At 45.0% G+C, this 21,922-nt stretch overlaps 1 protein-coding gene across 2 annotated transcripts in view; it reads right to left on the bottom strand.

Moving 5' to 3' along the window:
* SHANK3 (SH3 and multiple ankyrin repeat domains 3) overlaps positions 1-21,922 on the bottom strand; it is a 2,151,740-nt gene that overhangs the window by 1,170,008 nt on the left and 959,810 nt on the right. For both annotated transcript variants that reach the window (XM_085653773.1, XM_085653774.1), the window contains one exon: positions 4,235-4,343. In XM_085653773.1, the coding sequence (XP_085509899.1) occupies positions 4,235-4,343 (109 nt within the window). The remainder of the gene's footprint in view (positions 1-4,234; positions 4,344-21,922) is intronic.

Raw genomic sequence — 21,922 nt, 5'->3', positions numbered from 1 at the left:
AGGATAGTCACTATCCTGATGAGCACCGGAGTACCCAAGTTACCTAGCCCACAGGCTGCGGGTGCATAGGGGTGAAGATGCGTCGTTTTCGTCGTCGACTCCTATGGATGCCTGAAGAAAGATGCTGACAGGCAGTCAGTGAAGAGTGTCCGGTGGATCCCAAGGCTGGGATCAAGAAGAGAAGAAACCTGCAAGCAGAAGGGACAGAGTCAAGGTCACTAGCCAGTGACCACGTGGAACCAGGAAGGAACCAGGCGATGTCGTGAAGATTGCAGGTGAAGGTGAAGCTTGTCGCTGCAGCCAGGAGGACCAGGAAGCGTCGAGGACGACCAGGACCAGGAGGCGAGCTGTCCCACGAAGGCTCTTGCTGTCGGCGGCGTCGAAGTTGGACTAGGACTCACCAAGCCTTGGCAAGCGGAACCCACGAAGAACGAAGGACTTGCTTCTGGTGCAGACCAGGAAGGTCTGGGGTGCTTCTTCTTTGCAGAGAAGCGGGAGCCGGTCTGGAGGAGCCAAACCAGCGCAGAAGATTTCAGGTTGCGTCGTCACAGAGGTCACTAGCCAGCGGGCAAGCAACCGGACAGACGCGGCAAGCAGGAAAATGCTGAAGGGCCCCACGCAGGACTCGTGGAGTGTGGGGGGCTGATCTTCGGTGCAGATGGTGCTTGGGGTTGGGGCTTCTCAATCCCCGGTGCACAACTTCGAGGGTACCTCAGAAGCTGCGCTGTAAGTTACTAGCCACTTTTCCCAGGTAGCCGGTCCCACGTCGCTCGTCGCCTCCACGGATCTCAGCTCTGCTGCAGATGTGGATGAGGGTCGGAGAAGTCTGGAAGTCAAGGCTCTGGTCGGGCTCTGCAGTCGGTTCCTCGTAGAACGGTCGCAAAGCAAAGGGTAGTCTCTTGATGGTGCCTGTTTGCACAGGGTAGCCACTCCTTGGCTACAAGGGAGATTCTTCAGTCTTCTTCTTTCGTCGAATGTCGAAGGTCCAGAGTTTCTGTTCAGTTTTGCAGGTTCAGGATAATCTAAAGTCTTGAGGCCCAACTCCCACTCTTATACTAATCTGGGGGGCTGGGATACCTGCTAGGTCACGCCTTATGGGTGGGACCTGGGAGGGGGTGGTTACACCCACTTCCCTTTGTCCAGTTTCGCGCCAGAGCTGGGGCTGGAGTGCCCCAGCGCCGGTTTGAACTGGACTATGCAAGGAACACCTTGTGTGCCCCAGGCATGTCTCATTCCTTTCAGCCCACCCTGCCCCAATACACTAAAGGCTGTATGGGGAGGTGCTAGCACCTCCCCAAGCAGGAAACCTATTGTCCAGGCCTCCCTGGCTGGGATCACTCCCAGCAGCAGGAGGTCAGACTTGTGTCTGTGGCAGCAGCATCCATTTTGTGATGCTGAGGCTTTGGTTAGAGATAAACAGCAAAGTAGGATTTTAACATGTCTCTCCCTCTAGAAGGGAGGAATAATATCCTCATCACCAGAAATGGTATGGGGGTATTATTCCAAAGTGCTAGACACCTTACACGACATGTTTTGATAAAGCCAAACCATAGTTACCATAACCGTTTAGGATTATAAGGCACTTTAAGAGTATATGGTAGGCTATATCATAGAACAGCTATAAGGACATGGTTCCGAAAGCTGCAGACAGGCTCAGCTCATGCTAGAGCACCATCTCACATGTTACCAAGCACTCTGCCTCCAGGATTGTTAAGGCCTGCCATAGGAGTGACTGATAGGTACACATGTGTCTATATATAAGGGTAGATATAGGCATACTATATCTAAGCAAGGGGTGATTACACGACCTTGCCCCAGCTGAGTGATCAGCCAGTTGTGTCTGATTGGAAGGCCAGACCAGGGGTGGCATAATACATGCTGCAGCCCCTGGGAGGCCTAGGGTACACCTATGCCCTGGGTACCTAGGGTACACTGTACAGGGTCCAATAAGGTGATCCTTACCAATTGTGTATGTACCTAGGGTACATGGAGTCCATTTTACAGAGAGAGCAGACAGCCTGAGACCCTGAATGGCAGGATCTCAGGCCAACTAAGTCGAAAAACCAGCTAGACACTAGGCAAAAAGTTGGGGGTAACCATAGTCAGATATCCACCTTCCTACAGTAATGATAAATCCTCTTTATTGGTGAAGTTGGATTTAACAGTGCTATTTTAGAAAAGCCACTTTTGGAAAGGGCAGTATATAAACTGGGGCAATCAGATTCAGGAATTGAGGTGCGGGATTGCTTTAAAATGAAAAAGAGAGTACCCCTCATACCTTAGCTACATCTATATATTTTGAGTAGGTAATATTATATTTTCAAACCTCTCAATCCTCAAATTCAGTAGAAACAAATAGCTTTATTTATTTTTCTGAAAAGCTTCCAATGTTATGCCTCGCTGACTTGCTTAGAAATACGTCATTCTCTATGCAGAGCTTCATCATCATACATCATAGTGCACAAATACATAAAAGGACATTACGTGCAATCAATGACAGAAACGTATAATAAACATAATTAAAAACATACATCACAGTGTTCCAGATCGTATTGCATTTACAAGTAATAGTATCCAACACATATGATACACTCAATTACTTATTTCAATGTTACTTCCTTTTCATAAGTGACAAATGGCGCAAAAGTCTATATATACGGTATCCCAAAAAAAAAACAAGTGCATTGGCTACCTAATTAATTTACCAATAATCCATCATTTTTGATTTTCAACCATATTACTATAGACCGGCCTTTGTTGTTAGGCCCTTTTGGATTTGGGACATGCACCAATTGGATAAGGAACCTTAGAAACAATAATTGATCTGGCTATAGAGGATCATGAATACATATGGTCCTTATTGATGAATCACTTCTGTCTTCTAAATCCCAAATATATGCCGACGCGTTTCGACCTTCGACAGGCCATGTTGATTTTAGATATGGTCTTTCTTTTGCAACTTTGGCTGGTAAATATCTCTTACCTAAAACCGACTTCCTTAAATACTTAGAGATTCGGGATTTTATATGTAGCAGCCAGAAGCAGAGGGTGATAGAATCTAACCCCTTGGTTGAGGCCATCAGAAGTAAGGATCAAATTGGTGTTTTATTTATTTGTATGTTAGATACACGGCAGGACGACATAGCTGCTCAAAATCTTAAATGGAACAATCGTTTGGGGCGGCAAGGGCTTTTCTTGGAGCAATCTATTGATACGGCCGAAAAGATTTTGGTATCTGTTAAGTTAAAGGCACAGCACTTTAAGATGATATTCGATCTCAAGTACACTCCCGCTAAAATGTTTAAATGGGGAGGGATGAACGATGGGAAATGCTTTCGTTGTGGGGAGGAGCAGGCTGATATTTAGCATGATTTCTATACATGTGCTCATTTAACCCAGTTGATGGGGCACTTCCAAATGTTCTTAACTGAGATTACTGGGGCAGGAATCAACATTACGCCGGAAACAATGTTATTAGGAATCGATGAAAGCTTGATAGAGGGACAGGCAGCGCATACGTTTTGTTATTTAATATTCATAGCCACAGCGGTGGCACAGTAATGTATTGCTTCTGTGTGGTTACAGAAAGAACCTCCTACTTCTGCGATGTGGAGAGCCAGAGTTTATGCTATTTATAATCTTGAATACAGCCCTTTACTCCATCAGGGTACACGCAGATAGAAATTGGGTCTACAGATCTGGGAGGCCATAATCGAGCATATGAAAGAGTAAAATGAATATTTATGTATCGTATCCCTAACGCATTACTGCATTTTTAGCTTGCTTGTATCCGTCGGATGATTTTAACCATTGTTTTGGACCGTGATCGTTTTTTTCTAATGAAATTCTGTACATTTAACAATGTCATGGATTACATTTTAAATAAAAAAGAAATACAAATAAACATAAAAAAATGAAGTGAAAAATAAATAATCAAATATATATGTATATATTTTTTTACCCATGTCTTTGACTTTGGCCCCACAATCACTGAATTTGCCCACTGCACTTAGGACAAAAGTTCTTATATTTTCTTCATGTTCTTCACTGCTCTACCCCCATATATAAGTCCCATATTAAAGTCCTCAAAATCTTCCTCTGCAGCAGCATTACAGAAGCATATCTCTATTTTCCTCAGGTATATCTCTATTTTCCTTTTCCTCTCTGGCTAAATGAATTAACTTGGCCTTCTGCGGAGGAATCAGTGAATCGCTCACCCTCACTCTAGCCTCACCTCCCGTGTCCGGGTCGTGGAAGTTGGGGTCCAGCCCTTTCTCCAGCATCCTGTAAACCTTCTCTGCGTTGTTTGTCTGTACGTAATCCATGAATTTCTTTAGGTTTGCCTGTGGAAAGAGAGCAAAGTCTGACAAATCAGTCATCATTCCTGCCCACTACCTCCATTCACTCACTACCTCACACTTTTACTGCTAGTCTTCTCTCCCACCCAACACATGAATTCCTTCCGTGACCTCACTCACCCCTTTGACACTGGTCCTCATTACCTTTGATTACACTTAGTCCCTCACTTCTCTCACCGCTTCACAACTCACCATCATTCCTTCTCAGCAGTCATTCCACCATAGCATCATTCCTGCTACTCCCTTAGCTACCCTATCGCTCGCATTTCCCCACAAAAATGTCCTTCGCCCTGCAGCATTGAACCCACCGTGCCCTGTTGTAGACGCGCGCTGAGAGGTCAGGCCTGCCACAGCGTGCCCACCTGAGCATGTTCTGGCACTTCTGTCTCATGGTGAGGGGTACGGGCATCCTCAGGAGGGGGTATCCATCCAATCATTATGCATCTCAACACCCAACCAAATGTCAGCGAACAAAGGAACATTCTAGAATGCCTATTGTTGGTAATTGTTAGCAAAGCAGAACTGGATGAAAAGAATTGTCTTTTTTCTTTACTTTGAAAGGCCCATTTAAGTACATGGTTTTGGCGTCTGTGTCCTCAGAGCGCCACGAGCCATAGTGCCCTTTGGCCACGATCGCGCTTTCGTACCTTCTGCTTACTCATTCAGATAGCTGTTAATGTATATACTTTCCTTAATCATGGTGTTATAAGATGTTATTACACCATTTTTAACATCTTTTAATTATGGATATTAAATTATTACTGAGTGAAAAACGCCAAAGCTGATGTGAACTCTGCTATACTTTTAGAAAATACACCACCAGCACAAAACCATATCAAAGCTCCGAATTAGCTTACATAGGTAATATCCGAAATCAAGAGATGAGCTAAATAATAAATCATGTGTGAGACCTCTCTTAGATTCCATAATTCCATTTCCCCATAAAGTTTAAATAAACTGCACAAGTACACCTATATCATTTACTGAAAGGAGTCTGAGGTTAAGGAGCTTCCTCTGTCAAGCGTTGAAAGTTTTGCACACACATTGGTTCGGATGCCGAGGCCGCCATGTTGCCCCCTCGTTGTTGCAGTGATGTATCACCCAGCAGCAGCCTGACAGCCCGTCTCCCAGGAGCAGGCACGCGGCTCTCGTACAGTATGAAGGGAGGGAGGGGGCGCGCGCCTGGCACCCGCTGCCTCCAACATCTGGGATGATTATTCAGTCAACCCAGGTGAAATTGTTTTGGAGGGCAGCATTGGCTGACTGCCTTCCGGCAGAGAGTTCACTTGGTAACTCACATTAAAGGTCACACACTCTACCTGGGGTTTTGCTTAAATATAAACATTGAAGAATCCAATATCACTCGCCTGCCTGGAACAGGTCCTTCCATCTCTAATAATATTGTCACTTCCTCCGGCTCGAGGACACATGCAAGCAAACATGCGGCGGATACACAAACCTGATGTCAAATATCGCACCCAAGGCAGGTGACTTTCCTATTCACAAAGTAACTGTTCTCTGACGTATTCAACGCCATAGCATCTAAAGTAGATCAATCTAAGAAATACCTAAAAACAGTTTACTGAAGATCTGGCGGTGAAGCAGTACTCAAGAATAACTTACAAGCACTGACAAAGGCGATAGGCATGACTTTTTGTAGCTGAAAGATTTTACATTTTGACTAGTAAGGTGTGTGGGGGGAGCTCACCGTCACAGAAGGGGCATCAGGTCAGAGCGCTTTTGTACACTCCCACGCATGCGCAATTCCCACTGCTGGGCAGTGACAGAAACTAACAACCTCCTTCAGTAAGGAAACCTCTCCCTAGGTATGTCCCATAGTTCACCAAACAGCTTTAAAATGACACTACATCTAAGTGTATGTCCACTAGGTGCACAAGATAAAAACCCATCTTAGAAAAGTCGGGCCAGTCATTCCTGTGCAAAGGAACATTCTAGAATGAGTGTATAGAGAAAGTCTGTCAACCTTCTGGCTACCTTGGAAACAGCACGTGCCCAATTTCCCTCAAGGGGGGGAGGTACAGCCCCCTGGCATCTGTTCTACTGCACATCAAATAACATCAAACAACAGGTGATCGCACACGGCACCTGGATATTCCATTCAGCCTGTCCAGGTTGCGTAATTCATTTAATCTAGACTGACATTTAATTACATAAACCACAAAGCTACCTCATACATTTTTGACACTGCCAAGGTATAGTAGAGCCCCACTTTCATTACATTATCCGCTGACCTAAGTTCTCAAATAAAGCTTAGACATGCTGTTCTTGCCCTCGAAAGTTCTGGAACGGCGATAGGCCTCTGTGTCTTCTAATCGTCTCCCAATGTTCTTCAGTGATTTTCAGGATCATGTTAGTCAAATTGAAAAAGTAGTTACAAGGGCATTTGTAATGTAGTTGTATTTTTGTCGTTGCTGTGGTAAAACGTGATGCTCCTGAGTGCACAGGTGTGTGTCTTAAGCCCTTTTTGTGTCACCCATTGGTTTATTCCACATCTCCTCCCACTGATGCTCACAGATGCAACATTCATTACAACGCGCTTCATCCTTACCAGTGCACTCATTTTTATCAGCTGAGAAACAGTCACATCAGTTATTTGTTTCTGTCAATCTCCTTTTCTTAATCAATCTGTCCGCAAGGTGTACTGTCACAGTCAAGTCCAAAAAATAGATATCTTGTTCACAAGCTGTCATGTTAAATTGTGTGGTCAGAAGTAATGTATTGATCTTGTTCAGGCTGTGACCATAGTACAGGTGTCGTCTTTGCTAGCTGATTGTGCTCTCTATGGTAATTTTCACATTGTACAACAGGAGATCTCACTACGGCCTAAAGCACAGACTCTGCGGTAACTGCCGGCGCTGATCTCTCTTTGGGGTCTGAGAAGCAGCCTGCAAGCTTCAGGTGTTAGAACTGGGGGTCTCTTCTTGGCAGAGGTAGGTACATTTGTCCAAATAGGGACCCTTGCTTCTAGTCAGGGTAAGGGGGATACACACATGGGCGTCCGCAGAAATTTTTCCAGGGGGGGGCGAACGTGGCAAATGAAGGGGCGTGGCTAATGTTAATGGGGGCGGGGCTAAAATGGCAGACAATCCGGATCGGGTAATGTTCAGGCCAACCTGAGAAAAACAAGCATTGGCATAGCCAATAGGTCTCGCCTTTGGGACCTTATGACTGACTCACTGACTGAAGAACTTATATAGCGCACTTCTGCCAAGGCGTCTTGGCGCTGGGTAAGTATGATGCCGGCAGTATAAGTATTTAGTTATGCAGCAGGTCCCAAAGGCGAGACCAATTGGCTATGCCAATGCTTGCTGTTATATCTGGGCATGTTGAGAGGCTAGGGGACTGGGTCTCGATGTCAGGTTGGGAGCACAGCAATGACCTACTCAATTTGAATGCGTAGATAATACAACCAGAGGGGTGAAATGAAAGGTTCACTACCAGGAATAACAGGAAAGTAGAAAGTTAGGCTGGTTAGAAAGGTAAGGAGGGGTAGAGGCAGGCATGGTGGTGAGGGGAAAAACAGATGCATGCTAGGAGAGCGCTGTGAGGGAGTGAGGCGAAATGGGAAGAGGCACTGAAGGTGGGTCGGGTAAAGACCGTAGTGAGGCAAACAGAAGGGTAGCGAGGGGTGAAGGGTAGACAAAGAAGTGAGGTGTAGAAGTAAAAGATTCAGGAGCAGAGAAACGTAAATCAAAGCTGGAGAGGGGAGAATAACGCAGTCGTAGAACCAGAGAGGGCCAGGTAGAGAGAGGGAGAGGTGTGTCAGAGACAGGTAGAGACAGCTGAGGAAGAGGGAATAATAACGACTGAGGTAGACAGGCGAGGTAGAGGGGTGCGTTGATATAAAGGAAGTGCAGAGATGTGTCACAGATGTTACTGAAGAGGCAAAGAAGTAGAGATATTGAGAAAGAAGTAAGGCACAAAAAGAAGTAAGGGGTGAACAGAGGTAGAACGAGTGGAAGGGGAGAGAACACGTAGAAGATGAATGGCAGGGTAAAATGAGCGATCAGGCAGTGAGTGTGAGGAGTGGGATACAGAGGCATATGTGGCAGTGAGCGCGAAGTGCGGGGTACAGAGGGATATGTTGTGGCAGTTAGCGCAAGGTGTGGGGTACAGAGGGATATGTCGTGGCAGTTAGCGCGAGGTGTGGGGTACAGAGGGATATAAGGCAGTGAGCGTGGGCAGGGCCGACTTTAGCGCTCGTGGGGCCCAGTGCGATAATGCTTTTTGGCACCCCCAATGACCACCTCCACTACAGGTTCTTCATAACCATCCTTTCACAGCGCCCCTCAAGCCTCCGTAACCATTCAGTCTCAGGTGCATTTAATTCATTTTATAGCGCCGCTCCTATCAGTGTAAGGTGTCACAACACTTTACATCACACAGATTACATAGAGACAATCAATCATAGGTGTGTAAATCAGTGCATAGGAAATGTTACATAAGAGGGAGGACAAGAAGGTGTAGGAGTCACATGTCATCCATAAAGGTAGGCAGGATAGTTTAAGAGTGCTTGGTCAGGAGAATCAGGAACCTAGAATTTAAAACCTAGCACCATGGATGGGGGGGTTCTCTTTATTAATAAGAATTGATTTCTACCCAAATTAACCCATTTTGCCACATTAGGATAATGAAAAACTTGGGGGAAATCATAACGCTCTAGCCCAGTTTGCATGCATCTTTGCTAACAGTTACTTGCTCACTGTTCCACATTAGGATTTTAACTCATAAAGAGTTATCAACAATATGGTCTCTCTGACAAAAGTGTGACCCACTGACCTATTTACATTACATTATACGCACTTTGTGAGCTGCACGTTCTTTGCAGCAAGCATAGTAACCCTCTGCGCTACCTTAGGATGAGTAGAAACTTCCACTACACAAAACTTTGATCTCTCCCTCTCTCTAAGGAAGTGCATTAATCACTGCAGTCATTTAGACATTTTTATAGGTGGCTGAAAGTTTCTAGGAGTCCAGGAAAGAAGCAGGTGCTTTTAAAATCATCATATTAGGGCCCGCTACACGAAGTCAGCAGCCGGTGCGGTGGCACCGGTCGCACCGCCCTAGAGCCGTCCCTGAGCACGGGGAGTGGGATACAGGGGGATATGAGGCAGTGAGCGTGGGGAGTGGGGTGCAGGGGGATATGAGGTAGTGAAACACAGGGTCGGGACGTCCTGCCAGACATGATAGGGTGCATACTGGCAGATAGATATGTTATTGACACAAGTCTGTGTACGTTTTAGTGGGATCTGAAAAAAGGTCTATGCTGCAACCTCAGTTTTTGACTTGGGAGAATAATGCATCGACCACCCTCCCCCCCCCCCCCCCGCCCCCCCCCCCGAACTTCATTCAGAAGACCCCTTGCTCTCAGGCTACAGAGTGTTCAGGGCCGGCTTTAGCGCTGGTGGCGCCCTGTGCGACAAAGTTTGTTGGCGCCCCCCACGGGCGCTCCCCACAGACTCCCACACTACTACCCTTTAACAGTACAGTACCCCCTCAAGTCTCCATAACCACTCTCTCTCAGATGTATTTAATAGTGCCACCTGTACCAGTTTAGGGTGTCAGAGCACTTTACATTGCAAACACTACTCAGATGCAATCAATCATAGGTGTGTAAATCAGTGTATAGGAAATGTTACATAATACAGAGGACTACAAGGTGTAGGAGTTGCATGTCATCCATACTGGTAGGCAGTATAGTTTAAGAGTGCTTGGTCTGGAGAAGCACAGACTCAGAAAGTAAATCAGAACCCGATGGTTGGAGGTTACATTTCATAATGATGATTTTTTTTTACCGAAAGGATCTCTCTGACAAAAGCACTGACCTATTTAAACTATATGCATTTTGTGATCTGCATGGTACACATTCTTTGCAGCACACACATTAACCCTCTGTGATACATAAAATGAGTTAAAAATACCACTTGACAAAACTCCTTTTCTCTCCAGGAAGAACATTAATCACCAAGTTATCTTGACATTTTTATTTTTGTATGACAATTTAGGAGGCCGGCAATGCAGCAGGTGCTTTTAAAACCATAAAATACTTCCAAATAGGCGCCCCCTCGAAGAGTCTGGCACCGATTGCACCGCCCTAAAGCCGGCCCTGAGAGTGTTAAAAGGAGGTCTTTGTGTCCAGACCTAACCACTCGTGCTTGTGGCGCGCAGCTCAAACCGGCCATTGTCATTCTGTTTGTGGCAATCAGCCGCAGACAGAATGACAATGGGCGGGAGGGGCAGCGAGGAGGAGTGCAAGGAGCCCCATCAGGGAGTTGAGGCCTCTGGCAGGGAACACCTCTGCTCCCTGCAGGGCCCGTAATCCCGGACAAAAGGCGTCCGTAAAAGCATAAGTGGCCACAGGGGGGGCAAGGAGGAGCGTCCAGGGGGGGGCAAGCGCCCCTCCTTGCCCCCCCCTGCGGACGCCCATGGATACACACTTGATAACCCCTGCTCACCCCCTGGGTAGCTTGGCACGAGCAGACAGACTTATCCCAAAGGCGATGTATAAAGTATTTGTACTCAAAACACACAGTAATACAGTGATAACACCACAAATGGACACCACCTCAGTTTTGAAAAACAAAGTATTTTTATTTAAACTCAACAAGACAAAAACAACAACAACAAAAACCAACATACATGTAATAAAAATATGACTTTAGAAAGGTTTCAAACAACTTGGTCCTTAGAAAACTATAAATGCGAGATTTCTCACAAAGTATCAGTAGATGCGTCAAAATTCACAAGGCCAAACAGTCGCAAAGATGGGAAGTGTCGATAAACAAAGAGCTGCATTAGTTCCGGAGACCACTGGGAGGCAATGCAACAGTTCTGCTGCACGCAGGATAAGTTAAGTGTCGAATCGGGTCTGTAGGGGGAAGTGATCGTCAATTCCAAGACGGTTCTGCTCCACAGGTGATGCGTAGGGAAAACGTGCCACACAGGTGCGATGCTGGAAATCCGGGATGCGTTTGTGATGGATGCGGCGGCATCGAGCGGCGCTGTGTAAGTTTCTCCGGGCTGCGATCCCTCGATGCGTCGGTTCTTGCAGTGGCGACAGGCGCAGCGTCGGTTCCTGCAGCGGCGCGGCCATGCATGGAGATTCTTCTTGCACAGCGGTGCTGCATAGGAAAAACAGCCACAAGAAGAGCGATGCATCAATTTCTTCAATTCTTTAGGTTTCTTCAAGCTCCCAGCAGCAAGCACCACCTACAGAGGCCCAGAACTGGAACAGACACCTCCTGGCAGGTTAGAACTCTCAGCAGCAGAGTTCAGGGGATCTGGGGGTGAAGTCTTTGTGTTCCTGAGACTTCAGAACAGGAGGCCAGCACACACAGGCCCTTAGAGAACTTCTTCAAGCAGGTTCAATGCAAAGTTTCAGCCTTTGTCCTTTCCTTGGCATAAACAGCAACTGTAGGCCAACACCACACAGCAAAGGGGCAGTACTCCTCCGCAGAGCTCTTCTCCTTGGCAAAGGTTCCTCTTGAGTCCAGAAGTAATCTAACTCTCTGGGGTTTTATGTCTAATACTTATACCCAAAAATGTCTTTGCTCTCTTTGTGCAAGGGTGTCTGTGCCCAGTACAAACCAGTTCTGTCCTCACTGGTGCAGTATGACCACAGGGGGTGGAGACAGCATTGTGCAAAGGAGTCAGACCCGATTCAGGTGCAAGGAAATTTCCTCCCACTACTCTAAATTCAGCCAGGGTCTATTTTGCCCAGCTCTGAGTCATTCAGGAAGGGCCAGGCACACCTCACCCCCCCCCCCCAGTGGGTGTATACAGTGAATGCACATCCCTAGCCCCTGTCCCTCCAAAACCAGACAGTCAATACACAAACAGGCAGAGGCACACAGAATGTTTAAACAAGAAAATACCTACTTTTTAAAAGTGGCATTTTCAAACACACAATTTAAAACCCATCTTCACTAAAAGATGTGTTATTAAATTCTGATTTCAGAGAGCCTAAACTGTATTTCTCTATCTTGTCCCAAAGGGAAGTTCTACTTGTAAGATGTTACAAAGCGTTTCACATTCTACACTATTGGGCAAGATAGCCTTTCAATAGTGAAAAATGAAATTGGCAGTATTTCACTATCAGGACATGTCATACACCCCGGTACATGTCCTACCTTCCACATACACTGCACCCTACCCAGGGGGTACCTTGGGCCTACCATAGTAGTGCCTTACAGGTAAGAAAAGTGAAGGTTAGGGCCTGGCAAGTGGGTGCACTTGCCAAGTTGACATGGCAGTTAACAACTGCGCACAGACACTGCATTGGCCGGTCTGAGATAACTTTTCAGGGCTACTCATGTGGTGGCACAATCAGTGCTGCAGGCCCACCAGTAGCATTTGATTTACAGGACCTGGCACACTTCAGTGCGCTTTACTAGGGACTTAGCAGTTAATCAACTATGCCAATCAGGGAGAATCAATTGTAACAACAATTTACACAGGGAGCACTTGCACTTTGATACTGCTCAGCAGTGGCAAAGTGCCCAAAGCATCTAAGCCAGCAAAAACTAAATCCAGCATAGAATCAAAAATACAGGAGATAGAGGCAAAAAGTCAGGGGAAACCACGCCATAGATGCCAAGTCTAACATCAGGCCTTGGCTTCCTGAAATGTAAAAAAAAGGAATAAAACAGCTTGTTTCCCAAGCTAATGCAAGAGCTGTGGAGCAGGTGCTGATTTCAGAGAATCTTGGCTATAGTAAAGCCCTCTGAGAGAAGCGCCTGTCGGCCATTTGCAAAACAGATGCGCATCTGATTTTTGGCAGAACGGACTGGTCTGGAGGGGACTGGGGAATATTTCATGAATAGTCAGTCCTTCTGAGAGTGATGGTAGTCTTAAATGGGTCACTCACATGTCTCGAGTGAAGACCCCCATTCCTGCTCTGGTTTAGGAGTCATATGTGAATGAATCCCACCACATTAGCTTCACAGCACCCACAAGAGAGTATGGAATTGTACAAAGAGTGGGCCTTATGGAGACAAACTCTCAAGCTTAATGAATAACAGGAGCTTTTACAGTCTTAGCAATACAGCCTTCATGTTTCCTGACTAGAACGGTCCACATAATTTCCAGTGGGTTGAGGGCGGCCCTTGAGGCACAGGCCAGTTCAAGGCTTAGGAAGACTAGAACAGAGCTGAACAGAGACTACCAGTGCACGATCAGCGAGAAAGGGGAGCATACAGGTCTGTTCTATTGGAGACTAGTGGGCAATAGACCTAAAAGAGATCAAGCGGGAAGAGGGAGGTGGCATGACCGTCATCCACGGAGATGTGCAGGTCATCCACAGTAGAGATCAGATATCTTGGCTCCCATAACCAGGTCTGAAACTGGGTCAGATCCATCTAGCATAGAGATGGTTTCATTGATTTCTTAAAGCTGGCCATTTACCACATTCTCTCCAACCTTAGCCGGAAAAGGAAGAGTCGATGTGAGCCAAAAGCTGGACAGGATAGGCGGATCAGTACATTTTCTCTTGACATGGACTAGAATCACTCTTTGCCAGCTAGGGGAGGGCAACATTGTTTGCTGGAGATTCAATGCAAATGCTTGTTAATACCACGGAGGCCATTTAGGGGTAGCCAGGGGTGGCAGCTGTAACCCATGGCTTAACCCTTGCGACTCCTGGCACTGTCTGGGACCCCTGGCCTCAGAGGTGGCAAAATCAGTACCAACAACACAGGGACTCGAACTCCTGATTTTCTGTACAGTTTTTGTTACACTAATAGTGAATAATTCTGTATTATTCACTATCAGTGTGATAACAAACAGAGCACAATTCAGTGATGCAACCCAGAGTTTACTGATGCCTTCTAGGTACAGACCTCAGAGTATTTGGGGTGATACCAAACATATTTACCTTTGCACTCTGCAGGAACAACTGACAGTCAAGAAGTGTCAGACAATGCATAATGTGTAACAGGGAACATAACCGCTCAGGGGAGACTGCAGATTGACTAGGCGCTCGGTTCAAGGTTCCAACGTGATGATCAAGAAATATACTACATAAATTATACACGCAATGAGGCAAATCAGGCCCTCTCTGTTATCTTCACACTGACTGCAATTACAAACCATCTAATGGAAGGTACAATGATGACTGGGCTGTAATGTGTCCCACACTTCACAAAAATTGTATTTGACTCTGGATCTCATTCATAATGTAACAAGGTCACCAGTTGTGATGATATTAAAACTTTAAAAATAAAATAAAATAAAAAAGAGGCCAATTTGCTGGAATGGGAGCTTTGGTGGCAGCTGAGGTAAGTTAAAAATATGTTTAAATGTAAGTTGTGTGTGCATTTGCGAGTGGGAATGTGTTTATGTGCGAGAGTGTGTGCATGTGTGAGCAAGTGTGAATGTACATGTAAGCATGTGTGCGTGAGCGATAGTGACAGGTAGTGAGTGAGAATGTGTGAGGATGACTGTCAGAATGAATGAGTCATAATAAGTAAGAATGAGTTCCTGCAAATGAGTGAATGCAAATGAATAACAATTGGTGTTAGGTGAATATTGGAGAGAGTTTGAGTTAGAGTGAGTGTGAGTGAGAATGAATGAGGAAGAGTGAAAGTGAATGAGTGAATGTGTGAGTGAGAATGTGGTGATATGCTTGCAAGTCTGGCATTTTCCCGGTCATACTGAACATGATTCTTGTCTTATAGATACACCCATAGTAAAATATTGGTGCTGGCATAACGAAAAGAGGGTGAGAGCACACTGCCTCACATCCCAGCACTCAGTTCGGCTCAGTGCAATATGGTAAATGCAGCGCATCATAACATTTACTTCCGTGACAGTCTTTAGTTTTTCACCCTTGTTGGTGCAGTCAGTGCAGTGTATCTCTAGACATGTGTTTTAGGATAGTTGTCCTTCTTCAGTAGAGAGAAACACATCATTTTGGGGGTGCTGAAAATGTTACCGAAGTCTTCTCAGGTCTCTGTACCACTCATTGGGCACAGGTGCATCAACCAGAGCTCGTCAGCTGATTAGGTCAAGGGAGCCTTCTCTAACAAAATGAGGGTGGGAGCGCACACTGCCTCACATCCCAGCATTCAGTTCACCCCAGTGCATTTTGGTAAACACAGTGCATGATAACACTTACTTCAGTGATAGTCTTTCGTTTTTCACCCTTGTTGGTGAAGCCTGTGCTGCGAATCTCTATATGTGTTTCAGGATAATTGTCCTTCTTCAGTAGAGGGCAGGAAGGACAACTATCCTGAAACACGTGTCTATCCTGAAACACGTGTCTGGAGCTACCCACAGCACTGGCTGCACCAACAAGGGTACAAAAACAAATGCTATTTTTGTTTGACACGGTTCCCTTGACTTAATGAGCCGATGAACTCTCGTTGAGGCACCTGCACTTAGTGAGTTGTACAGAAAATTGGAAATGTTTTGGGCAGCATTTCAAGCACCCCCAAAACAATGTGCTGCTCTCTACTGGAGAAGAACAGCTATTCTGAAAGATGTGTCTACAGATACACAGCAATAGCTGAAACAGGAAGGGTGATATCATACACTGCATTTACCATGATGCATTTGGCGAACTGAGTGCTGGAATGTGAGGCAGTGTGCTCCCACCCTCTTTTTGATTGGTGCTGGCATACTTGGGCAAGTCTTAGCATGACAGACACGTATGACAAACTACTGGCAAACTGGAGGTAATTCTTGTGTGTCCGTTGTAAAATACTGCTAATGACATACTGGAGAATATTCTTGGCATAGAGGACACCTGAGGAAAAACGCTATTACTAACACATTGGGGTAGTTAATGACATAAAGAAGGCCAACCTGAGGTATGAGAGGATGCCAACCATGACAAAATGCTCTCCCTTTCATACTAATATAATTTTTGCTAGAAGGGTCGCCTATGGTCAAAATAAATTGAAAAATTCAGGCTTTGGCATATTGGAGACACCCATAGCATATGGGAGCACCCATGACAAAATGCCTGCCCTGGCACAATCAAGCTAGTTGTTAACATATGGCGGCTTCCGTAACACATTTTGGAAAATGGGGTGAAGTCTTGGGGAGCCTCAAGTTTCATTGACTTGGCACACCAAGAAAGAATTTGAAAACGTAACGAGTGCCCTTTCAGAGCCAATGTCTTTTTAGCAATAATGTGAAAATTGTACTTTAGCAAGCATTTTTGCACTAGATTCTTTTCAACGTTTTCTTGGGGGAATAAAACCATAGTGGAGGCCTGACTTGCTCGCTCACTACAATTTAGGGCAAGTATCACGTCCCATAACATTCAAAGATAAAGTTAGCACCATAATATAGGTGGTATCTAAAACAAACATTTGTCTGTGTTGTTACACTAATCATGTAGTTATTATGGAACTTCAGCAATGTCTATTATTGTGATTCCAACAGTGTTATTAAGGCAATATGACAGACTTTCTGGTCACTTCCGCTGCCCCAGGCATTTTGGTAAATGTATGCCTGTGTCTAATACCGCTCTCAATGCGTTTTGCTTGTTATCTTTAACACACAGGGCACAGGACAAGGAGAGAACCAGATATAAGGGCAGGTAAATAGGTTGAAATCTCTAGAGAGGAGGAAAATAAGTGAGTGCAGAATGGTGGACTTCGCCATTAACGTCACGGGAGGAGAGAGCCTGCTCAACAGGGGAGAAAAGGTGACCTGAAAAATAGAAATTATTTTATCAGTTTGTTCTTCAGATAAGTCTGAGGGATGGAGAAGAAAGCCTGTCAAGGAGTAGTCAACATATCACTGGCAGAAGTGGCAGAAAAATAATTTCCTGTTTTCAATACTTCTTGGGTAGTAGGAAAAGCCCTATTAATTTTATTTAAAAAGTATCCCAACAGTTGAATTATGAATAAGGCTTTGTGCCTTCGTGACTGACGTGGGACTTTGGTGCCATGAACTTGAGATGCCATTTCTTTCACAATTCTTTTAGCTTTTGTAAACTGTGTTATTTTTTTCTCTGCTCTCGTTTGCTGTACCTTGGACAGCACTCTTCTTCTGGAACCTACATACCATCCCCACCACTGATACCATACAGTGTTGCCTATGGATTCCGTGAAGAGTAAACCAATTCACGTGGCACACGGCTTGTCACCTCATTTTTCTTGGAATAATCTCTGTTTATAAACACCTTTGCTTCTATTACTAGCAGCTTCCAGCCCAGTTTACAAAACTCTTTCCAGTTTCTTAGAGGGTTGCTCTATTTCTTTGTTTCTGTGTGGCTCAAGTATTACCTTAACTTACTGCAATCTAAGTAATTCTCATCCATTTTTCCCCCTCCTTCTATTTCCTAGGTCGCCCAACCCAAGAAGCCAATTAGATTTGCCCGATGTAACTTATCCTTCTTACACCACTCTGGTGCAGACCCTCAAACAACAACTTCTCTTCTCAAGATATTGACCTTCGCTTACCTTAGTTATTAATTCCATTCATTTCTCTGCCACAGAAGACGGGTTGCAGGGATTGAAATTACTAAATCCTTACTTGCTCCCACTTTCTTCCCTCAATAATCTTTCCTGTCTCTATGAGTGATTAATAAGGGGTGTTTGTGTTGATGTTGTCACCAGTTCTGTAAGTTCCCCAACTGGATTTATGCGGCAGAGGCCAATCCCTCAGGTGTCTCCTTTGAAGCATTGCCATCTTGAGGTTCCACGGCATGTCATAGACAAGTAGTATACTGTATTATGAATATATCTGAACCCTGCTTCAATCACTATTCCAGTAGCCCATGCTGGGCGTATCTCATGGGCCGGTAATGTAGGGTCTGGCATAGGGTAAATTAATGGATATAAGGAATATTAGAGAATGTTGGGAGCTCCAATGAAAATAATGGAGTGCTCCGGGATTCTAATGGCCGGTAGAAACCTGGAGCTTCAGCATTCCAATGTTTGTTCACAGCTGTTGCTCTGAACAAAAGCCCTCATGGAATATGAAGGGATTTCAGTTATGCCTTTTTTTTTTGGGATAAATTAGAACATTATGCCCTCTAGGGGTGGAATGCTCTAATAGCCTTAGAGGCTTCCATAGCAGGCTTTAACAGCCATTATAGGCCCGCTCCCTTGTTAAAGGCCCTCGCCTTCAGCTCAGACCTTTAATGGCTGGTAGAGCCTGCTACAGCAGGCTCTAAGGCTATATTAGAACACTGGAATGTTGAGAGTTCCATTGAAGACAATGGAGCAGAAGCGGCTTATATGAACTGATATAGGCCTGCTGCTCAATTCCTGGATCTCCCTGGTTCAGCTAAAACAAGGAAAAGCATTTTAACTGAGCAGAAGGAGAACCTGGGGCGGACTTGGGCCTCCTTTCACAGCTCTTGCTGTGAATGATCAACACATAACAGCTGTGGCCCTGCACGCGCTGTTAACTGTGGAACATTCACAGCGAGAGCTGTGAAAAAAAGTCTTGGAGTTGAGCAGGGGTTTCAACTCCCTTGGGCTTCAGAGGCCTTTGTTTTCTAATTAGGACATTCTACCCTCATGGGATGGAATGTTCTAATAGCCTCTTATCCCTACATAGTGGGCTATACCAGCCATTAAAGGCCCTGGCCCGCACTGAAGGCGAGGGCCTTTAACAAGGGAGTGGGCCTTTAATGGGCAGTATAGCCCTCTACGACCCTCTATAAGGCTACAGCATACACCGAATTGAGTGAAAAGCATAAATGCCAAACTAGAGGGAAATAAAAGAAAAGGAAGGAAATACAACAAACATATATATGAATCACTCCTAATTGGAGAGGTAGTGCGCTGTTATTACAACCCTTTACTAATTCAACATGGGGAGGCAGATCACTGATTAAGCCAAAAGCTGGAAGAGGCCAGAATGTACGAATAATACAACGGGAGATGCACCCGCCCATGCTGCTTCACTGCGCATGGCACTGAGACAGAAAAGCCCTTTGCTTTGTTTTTTGGCACCAACAAACCATTCATGAAACAGGGAGGAGGAATAACATCTGTTCCCTCTTCCAGAAGCACCAGGGACTCTGCAGGAGTGGATCCCATCCACCAACAGGTGTGCTGCAGCGCCAGCCTCCATGACTCTGAGTGAGTCTGCCTACGAGGCTAGAAATCTGCCTGACTTTACACTGCAGACATGGCAGCAGCTAGTGGCACACCTCTGAGGCGTGGGTGATTCAGTTCGGCCCCGCTGGCAGTGCTGCCACCGTGTATGTTTTGCTGGGGAATGACCAGGTGTTTTATTAACCCCTAATTGTCAGCCTGAATGAAACAAATAGTCAGGGCTGCCATCTGGCCTCATGTGAACTGAAGATCGAAGCTAGGCATGCCAGGTCCTGTAAGCATTTACTCATATTAAAAAACAGAAAGATTGTATATTACATCATGCACGGTGTTGCATGTTATGTTACGTCGTGCACAGTGCTGTTTGTTATGTTACATTGTGCACGGTGCCGTATGTTATGTTACATCATGCAATGTGCTGTTTGTTATGTTACATCGTGCACAGTGCTGTACAAAATTGTGAAGTGCTCGTGTATTGTGAAAAAGTAGTTAAAATAAGTAATTCCTCATGCTGCCTGGACTCAATTTTATTCCGTCTGGTGCGTGGGAAAAGAATAAAAACAATAGTGTGCAGGAAGGACATGTAATGAGTCCACTGCACTTTTAGTCTAAGTGGTTGGTCGACATGTTTCAGCCCCTGGGGTGCCCGGAAGGGTCGGGGGGCTTTCTTCAGGACCTCAGGAAAGTGTAGTGTGCGAAGGAAATGGAAAATATCCAAAACCAGGGTGGGTGTTCGAGTAATACTCTATTGAACTTCAAGTAGGATAATACCTTCGAGGTCTCAGAGTCAAGGCTTCGGTGAGGAGACGGGGGTGCGTATTTACGAGATTCCGTAGAGGGCACGACTTGTGCTAACGCTGTCTTCCTGTTTGTTATGTTACATCATGCACAGTGTTGTTTGTATGTTATGTTACATTGTGTACAGTGCCGTTTGTTACGCTACATCGTGCATGGTGCAGTTTGTTATGTTACATCGTGCACGGTGCCGTTTGTTATGTTACATCGTGCACGGTGCAGTTTGTTATGTTACATCGTGCACAGTGCTGTTTGTTATATTACACCATGTACAGAGCTGTCTGATATATTACATCATGCACAGTGCTGTCTGTTATATTACATCATGCACATTGCTGTCTGATATATTATATCATGCACATTGCTGTCTGATATATTACATCTTGCACAGTGCTGTCTGATATATTACATCATGCACAGTGCTGTCTGTTATATTGCATCATGCACAGTGCTATCTGTTATATTGCATCATGCACAGTGCTGTCTGATATATTACATCATGCACAGTGCTGTCTGATATATTACATCGTGCACGGTGCTGTTTGTTCGGTTGTATGCCGAAATATCGACTACAGAAAGGGTTTTGCTACCAAAATATTATGGCCAAAATATTGAGGATCAAAAAAATCAAGAGGGGAAGTGCGAACCTGCATATCCTAAAGGAATATATTGATAATATACATATGTGTTAAGGTACATATAAGTGGAGTTAGGGAAAATAAACCTATATTTACAGATACTTACCATCACTATATTTTGTCCATGATATTCTCTAGCAGGATATTCTGAAGTGGATATTAAGGTGAAGTATCATTTGTTAAAAGAGCAATCATTGGACATTGCTGATCCTGACGACAGGGGCAGAAGGCCATTATTAGAATCCCTCCTTCAGACATGAAGTGTCCAGCAAGCACTTCTAAAGTGAGAAGAATGTGGGTCCATAGCGGCCAGAGCTTGAAGTATTGGGTCTGGAGAGACCTCATTAAGCCTCCCTCTCTCACTCTCTGGGTGGACATGGATTGGCCATCGAGGCTGAGCTCACGGGAGTTGGTAAAGGTACAGGACAACACAACGGTCACAGCCGCAATAGAAATATGGACGTCCAGTCGGAGTGGTATGTGAACAATTTAATAAAATCCTAACATAAGGAAATAAATTTAGAATACAATGGATATAATCCGAAACTAGACATTATACAAATCACAATATAGAAACCAATTTCTATAGCAAAAATCTCTTCATCCATTTCTCCCACTCTTTTGATCCATGTTTCTCTGTCAGTTTAAAAAAATGTAGTTCAATTTCATTTATTGCTCTCTACTCCACCCTATACGCCAGGCTATTTGTCTTTGGCATCAACAACCATTTTCCTTTCATCCCAATAAACCATTTCTGACTTCGGTTCTGCCAAATATTTCACCCCTGACATTAATTCCTTCATGTAACTGCTATAATCCCCTTTTGCTTGGACTTCCCGATTATTCTGGGTCTCCAATGTCGCCAGGTCTCCAAACATAAGCCACCTGCTTTATCTACAACATCAACTGCTTTTCAAACTTAACTGCCCTTCTCTTTCAACTCAATTAGCTTCTCTTGGCCCAAGGCATCCACTGGGAATTTCTCTGCATCCTTTCCAAATCGCACTTTATTCCTCCTCCTACCTTCCTCACCTACTGTACGCCCATCATCCCTCTGTTCTTCTCCTCGGCACTGACTGTGTTTTTTTCC

This window comes from Triturus cristatus, chromosome 4_1 (genome assembly GCF_964204655.1).
Source record: "Triturus cristatus chromosome 4_1, aTriCri1.1, whole genome shotgun sequence".
In the NCBI taxonomy this organism is placed as follows: domain Eukaryota; kingdom Metazoa; phylum Chordata; class Amphibia; order Caudata; family Salamandridae; genus Triturus; species Triturus cristatus.
This window is presented reverse-complemented; position numbering and strand designations above follow the sequence as displayed.